At 36.7% G+C, this 18,742-nt stretch overlaps 1 protein-coding gene across 1 annotated transcript; it reads right to left on the bottom strand.

The window, feature by feature from the left end:
- Positions 1 to 7,543: 7,543 nt before the first annotated feature.
- LOC110763387 (Tudor/PWWP/MBT superfamily protein) lies at positions 7,544 to 17,234 on the bottom strand. The gene is made up of 14 exons (XM_088250933.1): positions 16,755 to 17,234; positions 15,463 to 15,666; positions 15,145 to 15,326; positions 14,636 to 14,768; positions 14,322 to 14,519; positions 13,430 to 13,483; positions 12,189 to 13,283; positions 11,982 to 12,074; positions 10,313 to 10,386; positions 9,631 to 9,682; positions 9,257 to 9,337; positions 9,100 to 9,152; positions 8,373 to 8,444; positions 7,544 to 8,190 (listed from the first exon to the last, which is right to left on the bottom strand). Exons 1-14 carry the CDS (start codon positions 16,854 to 16,856, stop codon positions 7,842 to 7,844), a joined length of 2,742 nt encoding a protein of 913 aa, XP_088107059.1. The 5' UTR covers positions 16,857 to 17,234; the 3' UTR covers positions 7,544 to 7,841.
- Between the last annotated feature and the right edge of the window lie 1,508 nt (positions 17,235 to 18,742).

The following is an 18,742-nucleotide window of genomic DNA, read 5'->3' as shown; positions in this document are numbered from 1 at the left end:
AAGAAAATTGTATGGTTGTAGAGAATAAGAGAGTAGTAAACTGTTATTGAATTAGTTTTTGACATATTGTTCTGTTAACACAGTAAGTATATATAGAGCAAAAGACATCCATTTAATTTATTTGAAAGTGTGCAACACCACTTTCTCAAAGGACATTACCAATTAATCAAGTATGTTGAAAGAATAATACATTTAATCAAGTCAGAATAATATATTAATTAAAGACATATCAGTTGGTATGTATTTCAACCAAAAGACGTATTGGTTGGTTTGTACCTTTTCAACTAAAAGACATATTGGTTGATTTTTACTTTCTCAACCAAAAGACATATCGGTTGGTCAAAGAATCAAATTCAATTGTTGTGGAACTCCATCTATCTCTATATAAAATAATGATATTTTATTATTGAAATCTCAACAAAGTTTGAAACTCGGGATTTTTTTTCCAACAAATTGCAGAGAAAGCTAATAAGAAAATAAAAGAGTTCGATATGGGATATAAGATTTTTCATTAAGAAAAAGATGAAATCTAAGGGCTCATTTGATAATCATTTCAATTTTAGTTTTTAGTTTTCATTTTACGTGCTAGAGTATAAAGGAAAAAGAGGGAAAATGGATGTGAGAATGAGAGTGAAGATGAGATTGAGAGGGGAGATGAGAGGAGAGAATGAGAGGGAGGAGTAACAAAAGTGAAAACAAAAACAAAAGGCTGAAAATTATTTGAAATTGTTTTCACTTTCAAGTTTTTGTTTTTACTTTTGTTACTCCCTCTCATCTTCTCTCTCAATCTCATCCTAACTCCCATTCTCACTCTTATTTTCCTCTATACTCTAGCACAAAAAAATTAAAACTAAAAACTAAAATTGAAATTGTTATCAAACGGGCCCTAATTGAGCTCACTTTTCAATACAAATAAAATGACCATAAAAAAAAAAAGCCAGACTTTTTTTTGGGGTTAAGAAAAAAAACAAGTCAAGACCCAACAACCATTTTCCAACAAGACAATGAGGGCACAAATGTTGACAAAAAGGGGATTTTCAAAGGTCTACCAACCAAGTTCTCGAATCTTATTTTACTCAAATGCATCCTCCCCAAACTTTTTAATAGAAAAAAATTATTAAAGAACAAAAATGAACTTCATGATTTGGTTTTTCTTTGTTTTAATTTCTTTGGCTTTTCAATTCCCACAGTTTTAGAGATTTGTTATTTCTCTTTTTTTTTTTCTCCTCTCTTTCCTCCTCTTTTCTTCTTCTTTTCCTTCGCTGTTTCTTCTTTCTCTCCCTTTTTTTTTTCTTCTTTCCTTCTTTGTTCCTCATTTTTCTTCTTTCCTTCTTTCACTTTTTTTTTTTCTTTTTTCTATTTTTTCTTCCTCTTTCCTTCTCTCGGGGTGGTGATTTGGGTGGCTAGAGTGTTGGGTTGGTGGGCTGTGGAATGGGGCAGGGAGAGAGTTGCAGAGAAAGTACATAGAGGGGCAGGGGTATAAGATCCCACAGTGGTGGTTATGGAGGTCGAGGTGGTGGTTTGGGTGGCTAGAGTGGATGGGTTGGTGGGCTATGGGAGGGGGCAGGGAGAGAGTTGCATACAGAGTAGAGAGAGGGGCAGGGATATAAGATCCCACGGTGGTGGCTTTGGTGGTCGGGGTGGTGGTTTGGGTGGCTAGAGGAGACAAAGAGAGAGAGAGAGAGAGAGAGAGAGAGAGAGAGAGAGAAAGAAGAAGAGTGAGCCCCAGGCGGAGAGAAAAAAGAAAGAAGAAGAAAAGAAAGAGAGAAGGGAAGGAAAAAAAATTATAGTTTTGGATTGATTTGACGATTATACCCTTGGATTTAACGGTTTTTTTGACAGAGGGACTATTTAAGAGTACCTGTATTAACGTTAGGGATCATTAATGATACAAAAAAATGTTAGGGATGCAATGTGATAATTTCGCAAACGTCAGGGATGTTTTGTGATAATAAGCCTTTTACAAATGAACAAGAAAACAAGCTTTTCAAAACTGTCAAATCACCATAAGCTATAACTCTCTCACCCAATATCCATGTATAACTTTGTCAATTGCGTGATATGGTGGCATGATATATAAAGGTTTTCACTCTTCTAATTAAGCTATCTCTTCTCTTTTATGAAAATAACTCTTCTAATTAAGCTTTCTTATTAGTTTTAGTCCACTCATTTTTGTCACAGAAATCGACCCAATAATACTTGCAGCACAAAGCCCCAGTCTAGAATGGATACTTCCTTGTGGTCCCAAGCGAGCGTGCACATTGGTCCTTAGACCTAACCTCGAACAAATCTTCGACCGGCTCAAAGTACGGCTTGCAAATGTTTGATTTTCTTCAACACGATCTCGTTCTCTTCTCCCCCTGCCCGTTTGTCTCTGTCTGACCAGTCTAGGATCTCTCTAAATGCTCACCAGTATGCTCGTGGGTCATTCTTTCCTCGTCACGGGATCCAAGGTCAGGTCCTTGATTCAAGTTGTTCTGCCTGAGTAGTTGGCCAATTAGATTGTTTTGGTCGTCGACCCTCTGTGTGAGTTGATTAACTCGTGAGTTAAGGCCCACTTGATTGCGTAGGTCGGGAAGAGAGGTGTGAATCGGGCCCAATGGCATATGGGCTAGGGCTCCATTAGATGCATACATGGGTGCATACGTCAAGTGTGGTTGCAAAGGAGGGAGCACATGGATTTGCTCCAAGATCGGGGAATGGCCTGAGAAGGCATTGTGGTAGCCACGAATGGCAGCACCATCATAGGTGGCTGTGCCAGCGCCTAGGCCTTGCGATTGCATGATGGAGGAGGCCACAGGGCAATGGCTTGGTGCTGCTGCGAGTAGTGCGGCAATTCCAGCCGCTATTTGGTGGTCCACGGAGGTGATTCGTGGCTGCGAGGAGCTAGCCTCACAATTTGGTGGCTGTTCGGTTGCTACAACAGCTGTTTGGATCGGAAAAACTACCTAAAGGCCATTTCCAATGGCTGCAAGGTTGTAGCGGCTATCCATAGCAGCTGTGAAGCTACCGAAGGTGGTTGGACAACATAGGCAGCCACTCGGGGAGCTGCTGGAACGCGGTGGCAGCCATGGGAGGCTGCTGCAAGTCGCTGGCAGCCGCTATCCCGTGCAGTTGTAGCGAGGTTTCCACCCCGAAACCATGAGACAAGCCTGTCGTGGTGTTACTCTTCGTATGACTTGTATCAATCATGGTTGATTGAAACAAAGTGTGGAAAATGTATTTGGAGAACGCTTTGAGTCTTATTTCGCGCTCTCAATGAAAGCACCAATTTGTGGGAGTAATTTTCGTCCCTTAGAATATTTTATCAATAGATTCCCCTTTCTCCTTCCTCGAACTCCTTCTCCCTGCAAAATCAATCAGAGCAAAAAGACCACACCCAGGGGGTGTTGGCCGAAGGCCCTCCAATGCCTAAGTTAGTTCAATTGATTCATAGAGAAACAATAGTTTAGCAAAGGGTACGGAGATGTATGTATGGTGTGAATCGGGTGGCCGGAGCCATGTGTGGTGACCGGAGCCTTGTGCAAGAGAGAGAGGGAGGTGGCAGCTATGAGGGAATTTCGGCAGTATTTTTAGAGTTTAAAATGGCTTACCTCATGCCTTGCATAGTCTCGTATTTATAGAGCCTCAGATGGCTAGGGTTTGGAGAAAAATAATCCTTGTTGGGAAAGGAATTATTTTTCCTAATTTTAGGAGATTTAAATCGATTAGGGATTTGATGAGAATTCCCAAATCAAATAATCGCCAAATGGAAAGAAATATTTGGCCTAGATTTTGTTAAAATTCAGTTCCCACAATATACATGTTACTTCTGAGAGATGAAATATGTGTAAATCTTTTCAACAGTGTCTCATACCTTGCAGTTTCTAATGCAATTTCTAATGCAGCCCCCATGGTACGATCATGACTTGCTTTATGTTTGGGAAAAATACCATTTTCGTCTTTCTATGAATAGGAATTTAGTGAAAAACCCAAAAGAAGCAAGCAGCTTATAAAAACACCCAAAAAAATTTCAAAATGATGAAAAAACCATTATATTTAGCATCAAAGACATGTAAATCCTAGAGCTCTTTCCTTCACCAAAAACCAAAGCAGCATGTGAAGAAACCAAACCTGCATGCAAATATTTTGTCTTCAAGTAACCAGACCATGTGAAGACGTTGTCGCTTTGCATATGCCCAACAGTTATTACTACGCAACAACAGTATCAGAAATAGTGTTTTGTCTCTTTGTATATATATTTTAAGTGTATTTTGTCTTAAAAGGCAGAAGAATCGTTTGTTGGCATGTGATGTATGAAACTTCAGAGAGAGTTAGAGATGGTATCAGACAGAAAGGTTTCTCCTTTCATCCTTAGCCATTCTTAGTAGAGTCGGTGAAAATAGTGTATCTAGTTTGTAACTCCGAAGAGAGAAAGTACAATAACAATACCAGAGAAGAAAAAATCTCAGTACTTCCTCCAGTTTTCAAATCAATAAAACTTCTTTTGTTCATATACTTTCTCTTATCTTCTTCATACACTTTCTATCTTCGACCACTGTTAATACCACCAATCATTGTTAATATCTTCGACCACTGTTAATACCTGGTTATAACAGTTCCAGCAACAAAAGCAATTAAGTAAGTCTTTTTCCCTTTTATTTTCTTGGTTTTCTTAGCAGACTTCTTGTCCAAAACAAGGAAACACTTTTATAATTATGTTATTATCTTGCTAAACTGATGATCAATACTTTGTTTGAGCACTTGGTCATATTTTGTATTTGCCATAATGATAATTGGATGTCTGTCAGGGAAACACTTTTAGAAGAGGAGAAATTGATATTTCCATTATTTAGTAACTTTGGCATTGAAATTATTAAATGATGCGCGGACAAAACTGTGAAAATTGGAGATCAAGATTCCCAAGTTTAATTTCCACTAAAAAAACGCATCATTTCGCAATTTGTCATTTACAAAATTTGACATGCATAAATTCATACATTGAAATTATTAATTGTCAAAAATTTAAATGATAGGAATCTAAATTCCGTCATTTAAGAATTCTATGCAATTTTTAATTCCTTCATCCGAACGGAGGGCTCGTTTGGGACTGCTTCTCTAAGAAACACTTCTACTTATAAGCGCTTCTACCAAAAGCACTTTTATTATAAAGACGTTGAAATTTTCATAAGAAATCGAAGTGCTTCTTGGAAAAGCACTTGGGAGTGCTTCTTGAAGAAGCACATGACAGGTGCTTCTCCAGAAAGCGCTTCTATGACCCAAAAGTGCTTCTAAATTTTTCTGCCAAATGCTATCAGAAGCGCTTTTGATTGTCAGAAAGCACTTTAAACTGTTCCAGAAGCACTCCCAAACAGGTAGTGTTTTAAACTTTGTTATATCCAAATAAAATAATAATAAAATTAAATCTTATCAAACGTTTCTACTAATGCGTCCCTTCAACTTCACCAATATTATAACTCAGACTTGGAATTATAAATCTGTATATTCCTACACTTTTTGCTCCGTGCCCATGAAGCTGTGCGGAAAAGCTGTAACTCTCCAGATAGCCATCATTCCTCCTTTTCATGCGGAAAAGCTCTTGTTAATATGAGGTAATAATGGCTTTCTTTTGGGTAGGGTTCTTCTGGCTTCTTAATTTCTGGTTAAAAGTATTTTGATTTCCATTCACAAGGGGTTTTTAGTAATGATATTAACATCATCAAGACGTTTAAAAGTGACAATATATACATAAATAAAACGGAGATTCTTGTGTTTTCCTGAAAAAATGTAAACTAAAATCATAGAAATTTTCCAGCACAGTCAAATCTTTGCAAGGAAGTGTACAAAAACCCAAAGTAAATCAGAAAAATCAAAACTAGAAATTAAGGAGAGAGGAGAGAAGAAAGAAGTTCAACGTTGGAATCATATTATAATGAACTCTTCAACGAAAGTGATAAAAGGGAGAAGGAGAAGGTTAAAGAATTGTGGGGGTGGGGGGTGGGGAAGCTCTCTTTTCTCTTTTCTGAAAGAACTTCTCTAATTAACCTTCATTATTAGTTTTAGCCCACTCATTTCTTTCACAGAAATTGACCCAATAAAAGAAAGCCCAAGAGCTAAACACCAAAAGGCATTCTCAAGTCTCAAGTTCAACCACCCCTGCAATAAACACCACATGCCCTACACGAAGACTGATTAGATGTCCTACACGAAGAATGATTAGATGTCCAGATTTTATGGGCAGCCAAAGAAGAACAACTCGGCAAACACAAAGAACAAGAGTCACAAAGGGGCTTCTTTTTGTAAGCAATATTGCAAGACCCCAGGTGTAGAGGTAACTGCTTTTAACCATTTGACATACAAGCCCCTTACAATGGACTTCTTTATATAGTTTCAAGGCCTAGGATGGTTATATTAATTACATATGATCTTATACAAATATAAATCAGGTACCAATTGAGTCTCATTTCCCATCAACTAAAACAAAACTTCCAGTGCCATCTTTAATAAAATAAGATGGAAAAAAGAGGACCTGGCAAAATAATACAGCAAATGATAGAAACTTACAAGCCAAGCAAAAGAGCACTCTAATTGAGTTCAGACGTGGCGTTTCTTCCCTACGTTCACAGTAAGAGTTCAATTCTTGTTCTCCCTCTCCCCTGAATACAATTAATAAATAAATAAATAAACATTTTGAAGAACCTTAGCAATTCATATTCCAGATTCCAAATAATGATGACCAGAAAGCAAAGTAAATTAAAACAAAACGAATTGTGCAGACTTCCATTAGTAAACAAGTTGTACACAAAATCAATCTAATGAGACTTTGAATTGGAGGACTCAACTTGAGGACATAATTTATTTATTTTTTTGGTACAAGCCATATTGGGGGAGGGAGGATTCGAACACGGGACCTCGAGTGTAGGGATAACTACTCTTAACCACTTGAGCTACAAGCCCCTTGCAGTTAAATCCTCAACTTAGTTTAGACTAGATCCGAAGAATCCCTCCAAACAATCCATTCATTTTTGTGTACATATTTAGAAAAAGAAAAACAGTTATTTATTAAGATGCTGCAAGTAATTTCATTTCTTCTGGTCTGCTTTATTGAGCACTGAAGTAAAAACTAGGAAATGAGACACTGAACTTAGAGAAGAAGAGCATCAACCTCTGATTGGGTGACTGAAACCAAAAAATGAATGAACCATTTACAGAAAATTGAAAGAGCATGAGAGAGCCAAAGAGGACAGGGGGAATACCTGGTAGTACGGACCTCACTTCACAATGCCTATTCTTTGTTGTCTGAGTATGGTTCAAACCCAGCCATTTAAAAAATAACACCACCTTGTCCTGTATTTTGCTTTAAGTTGGACCAACTATCCAGTCCAAGGTAAATCCAAACATAGGTTTAAACTTTAAAACATAAGATTGAATCATATGAGCAAAACGCTCTCAACATTTTCTGCTTTTAAAATAACTTGAGTTTAATGTAGCATTCATCCCTAAGATTACATCTATATTGCTTTGTGTATGTGTTCGAGAAAGAGAGAGTACTAAGACATATATATACTCAAAAAGACTTCATATATGATATCATATGGTACTCATGTTTGAAGGCAAAAACCATACTAGGTAATGGGTAAAGCACAAACTATGGGAGAGCAAATAGCCCTTTCATAACAGTTTAAAAAGACACTTAATTAAAAACCTACATCAGAGGGCCAAAAACCACCGGGTGCATGTTTCTGTGTCTACAAAAGGAACAAAACAGAGACTAACCGACACTTTCAGTACTAGAGAAAAAATCATGTGCTTTTGAGCCTTCCCATCACTACATGTCATCTCTATACACGGCCTCATCTAACTCAGGTTAAGGGATGGATCGCATTCCCTGCACACTCACTCAATTCTTTCAGTTCTTTGGCACATTCCCCACCAGAAGGTTCAATATCAAGTTTGGGACTCTCTCCCTTAGATGAGGTCATAGTCTCAGGTGCTATCTGTGCAGAGTCAATACCAGTCTTCGTTTCTGCCTCCAATTTGCCAGCAGACACTTGGCCATCATCCTTCAATCTGTCATTTTCCTTGGACTGATCATCCTCCTCACCATTAATAACTTTAAGCTCTCCTAGCGTAGAACAATCTGCAGATTTACTGCCAGACTTCATACACTCAACAATGGATATGCCAGCTGAAACTCCACGTCTAGATATCCTTCAAAAGATCAAAAGAAGTTTCAGTTAAGGAGCAATAGCAGATAATAGTACATGAAAATATGAAAACCACCAACACCAAATATCTCTGCGGACTTGTTGGTTGAATGCTCATGTGGCATCCTCAGGGCAAAGGTCTAATAAACCTTTTCGAGGAAGAAAGTATACAAAGTACAAACCAACCTTTTCGAGGACAACCCAGCGTTTTCTTGTTTGGATGTCTCTGATTTTGTTCTCCGTTTTCTCTTTTGTGGTCTGATCAAAATGCACAACCGAATGGTACATAAGATAAAACATACATGTACATGGAAGCAGCAACAGAGTGCTAGACAAGGCAATTATGATATCAACCATTTAGGATGAAACAGTGATTTGTGAGCAATGTACACTCTTCACAGAACTTTGGGTGTATTGAATTTAAAGGTGTTCTTTTTTACATTTCTGGAGTCAACTAAATTAAGCCTTTTGCATTGATTCTTTGGTTAGGACATTAAAGTCTGTAATCAGTATGCAATGCGCATCTGCATCATTATATCAAACACAAGAAGGGAAAAAAATGACAAAAAAATTACAGTGACACAAAACTTTCAAAAGTCTCACAAGTAAGGGAGCCAATTAGTGTCATATAGTTGTGCTAAATATTGAAGAAAAACCTTGCCCGTGTAGTTGTGCAAACCCCAAAGAATCAAATCCAAGGATTTGTCCAGAACATAACAAGGGAACTTGAGGAATAAATACGACTAGAAGGATTGGTTTTGGTTCACAAAGGTGTCAAAAAGCAGCCCAAAAAAATTAATTTTGCAATGACCAGCTTTACTATAAAAGACAAACTTTTCAGAAGCACAAGCACAACTACTAAACTGAATTTTCTATGAACTACAATGATACTGTTTGAAAAAATAATGCTTACGTATCAGAAGAAGCTTCAGGTTTTGGCAGATTCTCCATTTGGACCTGTTCAAACTTCAGCAAAAATTACAGAGGATAATTAAATTTAGAATAAATTTAAAACAAATGAGTGAAAACTATAAACAAAAGAAAAGTACAATTTAAGTCACAATACATACATCTGGTAAAACATCATCGATCAGTTGCCAACGTTGCTTTTTGAGGTTTAGATTTTCTTCATCCCCATCAACATACAACACCTGTGAAAGAAGTCATTAAAGAACGGAACATTTAAAAACAACAATATGCATACCGGTCGAGAAAAAATATGAAAGGAACCATAATTGGGGTTAAATAGGAGATGCCAGGCTGGATGATCAGATGATGTGAAAAGTTGATGTTACTACAAAGAGTACAAGAGGGCCAAGGAGATCATGGTCTAGAACTCAAAGACACTGGTATTGGGAGATATTCAATCCAACAGTTTCAACTCACTTTATGATACACAACAGAAGACAAACAATATAATATGAAAACCATAAAATCAACTCACCAAGTGCTTCTTTTTAGCAGGGTCGTAAGAGGAAACAACACCTTCATAAAACCTGCACAGAAAGACATTTCATGCAAGAAAACAATCAATTCTGATTATTACTCCAGTGATACAGACGTTAGCGTAGACAAACAAAGAAAAACAGTGAACAAATGGCATGAAGAATTGAACACTAGCTGAAGAGGATTCAGGATCTTCTGGCAACTTGAGAAGCAAGAAATTTCAACAACGGGGTGTCTAGTGATGATCAGAACCAATAATAAAATAACGCATGGAAACCTCCTACAATTCATGTTAAACTAATGACTACTTGTATCGGGTCAACAACAGATTTTAATATGGTTTCTCAGCAAACAATACCAATCCAAAATACAGTAAACCCAAGAATCACAATCACCATTTTTACTCCCCAAACATGTTGTGAGTGATGGCAAACAAGCTATAGATAATAAACCCCTAAACCCAGCGTAGTTCATCGTGTCCACTCAAATCAACTAAATTTCAAGGAGCCTTTTAATTATAGCAAAAGTTTCTTTGTTATCTTATGTTTGCAAGTCCTAAAGGAACTAACTAGCAAAGGTAGGCAACATGAACACTATTGACGTTATATGAAAGTAAATGATGACTAATGAACAATAATATCATAGTATGTCATTTTCATTATCAGTTCTGCAATACTCACGCTTTGTCCATTGGCCACCAAACCCTTATTCTACTGCCAACCAATCGCTCATCAAGATCAGGCATGTGAGACGCCTGAAGGGGAAAAGTTAATTTACAAAATATGTATAAATAAATAAATAAATATATATTAAGATATCAATAAATTAATAGATAAAATAGGATGTGTGAGGTTAGAACTTAGAACAAACAGAAATATCATACCTGGAAGCAAGTTCTTAAAACAATATACAAAAAGTAGTAAGGACAATGTAATCAATTGCTCACTAACAGAAAATACACGTCTAGCATGTTGCACAGTTCCTAGATATATCAGGAGGAAAAGTGGACCCTTGGTATTCAATAAAGCATCCACCAACCGCTTAATTTAAGAGTAAATGAAGCAAGCAACATATCAATTGAAGCATTTTCATGATAAAGGAAGGTGATTATTTCCACATGTAGTAAAACACAAAACTTTAGCAACTTAGTAACAGAACACAGTAGTTAAGATGAAAGACTTGATGTTGTATTTCCACTTTTAGTGATAATTGATTAGCAAGGTTAAACAACTTTATTGAAAAGAATGTGTAACCATATCAGCCCAACAATGTAACTATTGGCACAAGAATAACTACAGGGAGACGTGTATAAGCTTAGAGGACTTTCCAAGTTCAGAAAATGTACACCACGGTCCCAAATCCAATGCAAGCTCCTTATTTTACTTCTCCAGTTACAACAAACATAAATACAAAGCGGGATACGTGTTAAGCTTGGAGGATTCCCAAGTTCGGAAAGTACACCACTGTCTCAAATCCAATGTGAGCTTCTTAAGATATTACATCTACAGTTTGCAACCTAAAGACATTATCCCTACCCCACTGTTTCTGTTTTTTTTTTCTTTTCAAAATATAATTAAGGTGCATAAGAAGAAAAAGAAAGGGGAAAAAGCATTTTTATAAGAAGCAATATTCTTACTAAAATGCGTTGGGTTAGTTCAATACTTTCATAGTCATCAATCAAAACAAAGCGTACAATTATTTACATAATGCCACCACTAAGCTCAAATTACCAAGGTTTTAGAACATATTTAAAATTCTGCCCTCATATAATAAAAATTCTGACTTCCGTGTTAGTTCATACTATTATTAGTCCATTATTGTTGGACTGATCATTATGACATATAAAGATTAAAAGGAGTGCATAAATAGCATTTTATTTTCCATATCTTCCAGCAAAAGAAGAGAAAGGGGAAGAGATGGAGAACACCTTTTAGCATGAGTCACTGTGATTTACACTTAGGTGTATCATGTCTGATTATTCGATAACAATATTAAGAACATAGTTCATTTGCACTGCTTCATCTACAGGACAATGCTAATAGGGTCTACTAAATTCAAATGTAAAGTTGGGCCAACACAGAATATGGACCACCCAAAGTTGTTTGTGTTTAATACATTACAACATGTAATGTAAGCAATATTTTCAACATTTATTAATTTTAATTATTCACTACAAATTATCCAGTGACAAAGCTTCCCAAGGAACAGTTGAGCTGAATGACCACAGAAAAAAGACCATTACCCACAGTATACTTCTAGTGAAAAGAAAGAAAAATGTTCAAAATATGATTGAGCACCAAACTATAACTGGCCAAATTGTAAACTGCAAATGAAATTAAAAATTCTTACCTCTTCCTTTTGAGTGGTACACTTCCTCTTCAGAACCACTTTATGTGTTCCTTCATTATCTTCACTCAACTTTGTCGCAGACTTAGAAATCTTCTGAAAAATGGATAGTTGGCACAACAGAAGAAAGAAAAAAGCCATTACAGGTGACAGCTTAAAATTCCAATATCTATTTATTTTTGCATCAACATTAAAGAAGTATTGAAGTACCTTACTACCAGATGCCTCGGTACTCTCCTTACCAGAAGTAGCATTCCCCCTACGTGTCTTAGTACCCGTTTGGACATATGATTGATCATTGGTACTCCCAGATGCAACATCCAAAGCTGACTGTTGCTGTGGTTTTTCATCGGGATCAAAGGGGACGGCAGCTTCCGTCTCGGTGACAACAGGTATGGAAGCAAGCAAGCACTCCTCGCTTGTCTTTTCAGCATGTTCTAGAGCTCTAGGATGCCCCTGTGCTTTTGCTTCAAAGGTACTGGTCTCCTTAAATCCCTGAGTCAGATGGGTATCTGTTTTTCGTGCAGTTCTCTCCTCAGCCTGAGTATTTGAGAACTCTCGCCTCACAGCAAAAAGGGGACCAGGGTTAGCTGAATGATCGGCCACAACCTGCTTTTTTGGTCGACCCCTTCTGCGTTGGGTTCCACCAAGAGGGTTATTTTGAGGAAGTGGAGAAGAAGCAACAATGTCCCCTTCAGGTTTAGGTTCTAAACCTGGTGGCTCAGTCACCTTTTCAAGTGTTAAATGCAAAGCAGCCTTTCCATGAAGCCGACCTTCAGCAGGTGAAGCATCAGATCCCTTGTCATTAGACTTTCTGCGTTTTTGAGTTTTTCTCCCAGAATGTATCCAAGAATGGTCATAGCCTTCTGCTGGATTCATCAAAGAATTTGGCTTCCTGCCTCTCTTTTTGGGAGCTGAGTATGGCTCAACTTCTGATTTGACAGCCTTCGGAGAGAATGAATTGTTAGGTTGAGCGTGGTCATGGCCTTCCTCTGAATTCTTTGAAGAATTCGGCTTCCGACCTCTCTTTTTGGGACCCGAGTATGGCTCAACTTCTGATTTGGTAGCCTTCAGCGAGCCTGAATTGTCCTGTTGAGCATTATCTCTTGAATCAATACACTTGGAATGTTTAGTAAGATGGCAATGCTGTAATTGTTTAGAAACTTTTTGTCTGACATTGTGTTCATCCCTTGTAGGAGCAGCCGCAGTTTTGCCAGCTTCTCTAGGATTAACAGCACCGGGGGCTGCAATTCCCCTCTTTCGATAAGCATCCAGTATCTCAGCGAATGAAAGTCCCTCTGTCACCTGTTTAACAGAGAAGTTTCTTTGTGGATGAGTGTAAGTTCCAATTAATGCAAAGGAGAGAGAGAGAGAGAGAGAGAGAGAGAGAGAGAGAGAGAGAGAGAGAGAGAGAAGAGAGGGAATATAAAATGAGCATAACAGTCACATACATGGGAATTGGATGCTTCATTCAAAGTCCTTTTCATCAACTTGTTTTCATTTTCCTGAAGCATGACATTGCAAATCGTTCAGAACTTCCAATCTATGTTTCTAATCACAAGCGTAGACAATGGACCCACTTCAACACACAAATACCTATGCACAAAGAAGTATATCATAAGCTATATCATACAACATTCCTCCTAAGATTTGTTTCTAACATGTCATGTAATTAAAGCTAAGCAGTACTATGCCAATTTCTCAAACAATCTACACAGTAGAATAACTAGGTAGACAGCACAGGATGGTTTTATTTCATTCAACAAGAATGTCAACAATTATTTTGTGTACTGTGTGCAATCAGAATCAACACAACCGGCTGACTATCATGTTGACTTTATTCAAATTTATGGTTTTACTCACTAGCATCATCAATTCAGTGTAATCATCTGTTTCTAGTAACCACGTTAGTCTCTATTTTCACTATGGTCTGACGATATATTTTTAATACTACTCAAACAGCAGACACCAGAGTGCACAAAATGGATCATGGGATACTGAACACTGGGAGACGACAAGCTTTCTAGTTCAAAAGGATTTGATGCTGTGATCACCTCAGAGAGAGAGAGTGAGAGAGAGAGAGAGAGAGAGAGAGAGAGAGAGAGAGAGAGAGAGAGAGAGAGAGAGAGAGAGAGAGAGAAACATGAATACATACGAACAGGCATTTCATTCTTTTTTTAATTAATAAGAAAATTAGGGCTTTGAATTCAGCTTTAAAAAAAACATACAAAGACCAAGTTAAGGAAATAGAATCAGCAAAACACACCCAAAAAAAATCCATACACCGTACTCTAAACTTATTAAACATGCAAGTGTGCTGACAATATCACAAGTTTGGCATACCAGATTTTTCCCAGAATCATTGTCATTATCATTTTTGAGGGCATCAGATCCATTTTGGTATACAGAAGCCACTATTTCAGCATAATCGTCCAAAGCAATGTCCACGGACTTCACTGCTTCCACGAGATAAGATTTAAGCTTAGCAGAACAATTCTCTATAACTTTCTCCCCCAGTTTCCAAGAAATAGGTGAAACGGTCTGAAACAATGAGTAACAGGCATACACTCTTAAATAAACAAAACGGAATGGTAGGAAAATAAAAAAGGAACATAGCAAAACAAAACAAAACAAGATGTAAAGACAAAGAGTATTACCTGATCCTGATTTTCCTTTCTAACACTAGATAAAAGAGCTTTTAGAATATCCAAGGGAATTTCTTCACTTTCATCTAAAACCATTGTCATAATAGTTTCCATGGCTGAAAATACAGCATCTGGAAGGTTGGACCTAAACATTAAGCAAGAAGAAGCCATAAGTTGTAAATTATTTGCAAAAAAATAAATGAACTCATGTAAAATGAAATAGAAAACCAAGCTCCAAGTTATCATGAAAATCAAAACGCACCGCAGACACAAAGATTATTTATTTTCATAGATTATTGTTTAAATGAATAAGTTATAAACAAAAAAACGAAAAGGATGTTCAAATACTTGATCTCTCATTAGGAGTAAACACAAATTAAACAACTTCTTTTCAAACTTCAGTCCATAATGAAAGTTTAAAATATGTTTTGTTGTCGATACAACCACAAAGCACTTTCCAGCAAAGAACCGCAAGAGAAGTCAATTATTAATATTTTAAACAGCATCGATAAAGCTCTTACTTGGTTATTTTAAGGAAATGTTGAAACATCTCGAGAATTAAGGCATCGCAGTCAAGGTCCATCATCAACAAGCTTGACCTGACCTTCGCAACAATACAAAGAATGGAAGCTGCCTTTGTATAATAACGACTGGACTCATGTGACAAATTTTCAAAAGATGCTACAGTCAGCTGAAAGATTTCCTGTGCAACCAATAAACGGGAAATGAAGTCCTAATGGCCATAAAATTTAAACAGGAGCATTTGATGATGCAAGTTGTAGAACTTCAAAGTGATTAATGATTAGTTAGAATCTTAGACTTTATTGGAGCTGTTATACCTTCATCCGTTCATCATCGTATGGGGCATCCGGTGCTGTTATTCTTGTAATCTGAGTAAGGCAAGATGCAACAGAAAGCTTCACATCCACATCTGAGTGCCTCAACAGTTCATTAGAAATTAATGCTTTCATTAAGGGTAGAAGTGCATCTTGCATGGATCTGGGTGGTCCTTGCTCAACATTGTCCAACAAATCATTAGCATCCTAAAAGACAGAATGAAACAGAGGATGTCAGGTATTGTCAATCTTAAAACCTATAAAGGTACAAACAAACAAAAAATCAGATATAGCTATGTTTAACATAACTTCAAACATTTGCATTGCAACAGATTCGAACTTCAGATTAGTTACATTTAAACATATATCATAGTAATCATTACATTAAACCATTACATACAATCGCAAATCTGACTAAGAATGCTCAGTGACTACTTATTAGAAATGTATAGAACTCATTAGATTCAGAAGTAAGAATTCACATAAGGTCATAGAAGGTGCAAACACCTACACCACACACACATCATCTTTTAATAAGCAACAGTATACATTCGCCATCGTTTGACAAACAACAGTATAAATCAAACTTTCAAAAATGAAAAATCATAGCCAACGAACAGCTCACAACTGGTTTAACATTTAACCATCAAGCCATTCAACACATATACAGGCACACGCCATCTTGTAATAAGCAACAGTGCACATCTAAACATTCAAAAACGAAAAGTCATAGCTAGAAAACAGCTTGCAATTGGTTTAACATATAACCATCGCGCCAGTCAATTAATTAAGGATTACATATAAGCAATTGAAAAATAAAACTCAGCTGTTCATTTAAACCACAACTCGGAGTACAGGAAACAAATATCAACATGTACAAAGCCCTCATAATTACTGAAACCACATTTCCCTCCATAAAAGATTTGTTTTTTAACCCAAATAAACAAATAAATGAAAACTGAAACCGCAATAAAAAAAACCAAAATTTTTTCAATAAACAAATGGTAACCCTGACTTTGAAGAATTCACAGAATGATCATCAACCCATCTCAAGTCATCATTCGTTTGTATTCTAATGAACTCAATTAACCCAAAAGAAAACCGGATGCACACACTCAAAAGAAGAAAAAGAAACCTATAAAACACTCCCAGTCAGTAATTCATGATGATCAACCCATTCCCAGCCTTCATTCACTCGGCATTCCAGAGAATTTCATCAAAGCAAAAAATAACCCAGTAAACATGCATATTGTGTGTGAAAATGCAATACAAAGAGAGGGTAAAGGGGGCATTACATCAAGAAGTTTGAGAAGCTCATCAGTGGCAGAAGGAGTGTTCAGGAGACTATTTCCAGTCTCCTTAAGCTGCTCCTCAAGCTCTTGCTCAGAGGAAGACATTGTAAGAGCTAAAAGACCCTTACTTTCTCTTTTGTTTTTGAGAAACTCAAAGACCCTCAAGAGAAAACCCAACGCAGAATTGCACTGCAAGCTCTTAGACCCTTTTTATAACTCCCCAAATATCAAAAAGTGACAAAGCTACCAACTCAGAACAGGCAGGTCTTAGGGATTTAAGGCAAAGTGTTGGGCATGCAAGCAGAGAGTTACAAATGGGCAGTTTCGTATTCTGACCAAAATTATGAATTTTGGTTCACTCTTGGGCTCTCAAATCGGGTACAGTATCTCTACTGTACTTGGGTGTTTTTGGGTTATGCCTCTACAAAACCAACACCCCATTTTTATACACAAAGCTAAAAGCTTGAGACACCATTGGCGCTTTAATACTTGTTTTTGAGTGCTGGGCTTGCCGAGTGCTCTACATACCAAAATAAAAATAAAAGTCTGTGCTCGAACAAAATTACGTTATTGCCCTTGTAATGTTTGAATTTGGAGGGGGTAATGGTATGATATTTTGTTCGTATTGCGAGGACTAATAAAATCCTTGGAGCACCAATTTTAGTGAAATGAATTTTACATGCCATGAGTTCTTAGATTTGGCAGTAAAATTTGTATCTGAGTTGGAGACATAGAATTAAGACAGGTTTGGTGAATTTCCTAGAGTTCTTATCCTCATCCATGAGAAAATGCAAGACTGCCCTTTCTTGTTTTGAATTTAAGGGGTTAATTTTGTGTAATTTGTTGCTTTTCCAATGTCAAAAACAATGCTTGGACTTGGAGGACCAAATTTAGTGAAATGCATTATACATATGACAGACAAATATTTTGTGTAATTTGTTCCAGATGCAATGTGCCTAGAGTAGTCCATGTATATCCTTAATTATATAAGGTAGTTGCTTTGGTCTTTCTTGAAACATAGTATTTATTTAGCAAATTTTCGTTTGACAGTCAAAGTTTATCTTTCAAATATTAAGATGTTTGATTTTTATGGTAATATCCAAACAATATTCTTTTCATATAATTTATATATTTTTTTAAATAGTAAGAGAGATGTTCGAACTTGTAACATCTTTCAATTTTGGGAGGAGATTTTTTTTTTTGTCAACATTTTGGGAAGAGATAATGTCACTAGACCATAAGCTAGTTCGTACTCGGAACATTACTTAAATACCATTCATAATTTCTTTGTTTATTTGTGTGAGACAACTCTAAAACCATCCATATATTTTCATTTTTCTATTCTAATCAGCTTCCATTTTTTTTGTTGATATTATTCTAATTATAGTTAATATAGTATGAATTTAATTATATTTCTAATAATTAATCTTACACTAAGATATAAAATGCTTAATCAGGAGCTAACCCACCAAACATCTTTTGAGAGGCCAAAGATAAATTTTACTAGGATGAAACAGAGATAAAATTAAATGATAAAAACCATAACTAAACATAATAACAATGTAGAGCATGACAAATTTCTATTACCTAACTCATAGGTACAATAAAAGCATAACAATTTAAATATTAAATATTTTAGGGGTATTTAATTCTATATCCATTTTTAGCACTAGTGATGTAGATAAACCGTACACCATTTAATTTTTATAAACAAACCCAAAAAGGAGAGCTGGTTCTGTTGAATTTAATTTTAAGTTGCACTCATCTCTGTTTGTTCAGATTTAGCGCCAACAGATTGGTGCCGTCTGTGGGAATCGCTTATCGATTAACCCATATCTCAAAAAGCTTTGAGACCAAAAAATGAATCCATCTTCGGTCCTCCCTTCCGATGGCCCTATCCTCGGCCTCGGCGGCGAGCCAAGTCTAGCTCCCTTGCTTAAGACACCACGAACAGAAACGCCTGCTCGACCGACCACCCTGGAGGCTCGTAT

This window comes from Prunus avium, chromosome 3 (assembly GCF_965620075.1).
Source record: "Prunus avium chromosome 3, drPruAviu1.hap1.1, whole genome shotgun sequence".
NCBI lineage: Eukaryota > Viridiplantae > Streptophyta > Magnoliopsida > Rosales > Rosaceae > Prunus > Prunus avium.
The sequence above is the reverse complement of the archived record's forward strand: the minus strand, read 5'-3'. Positions and strand labels throughout refer to the sequence as shown.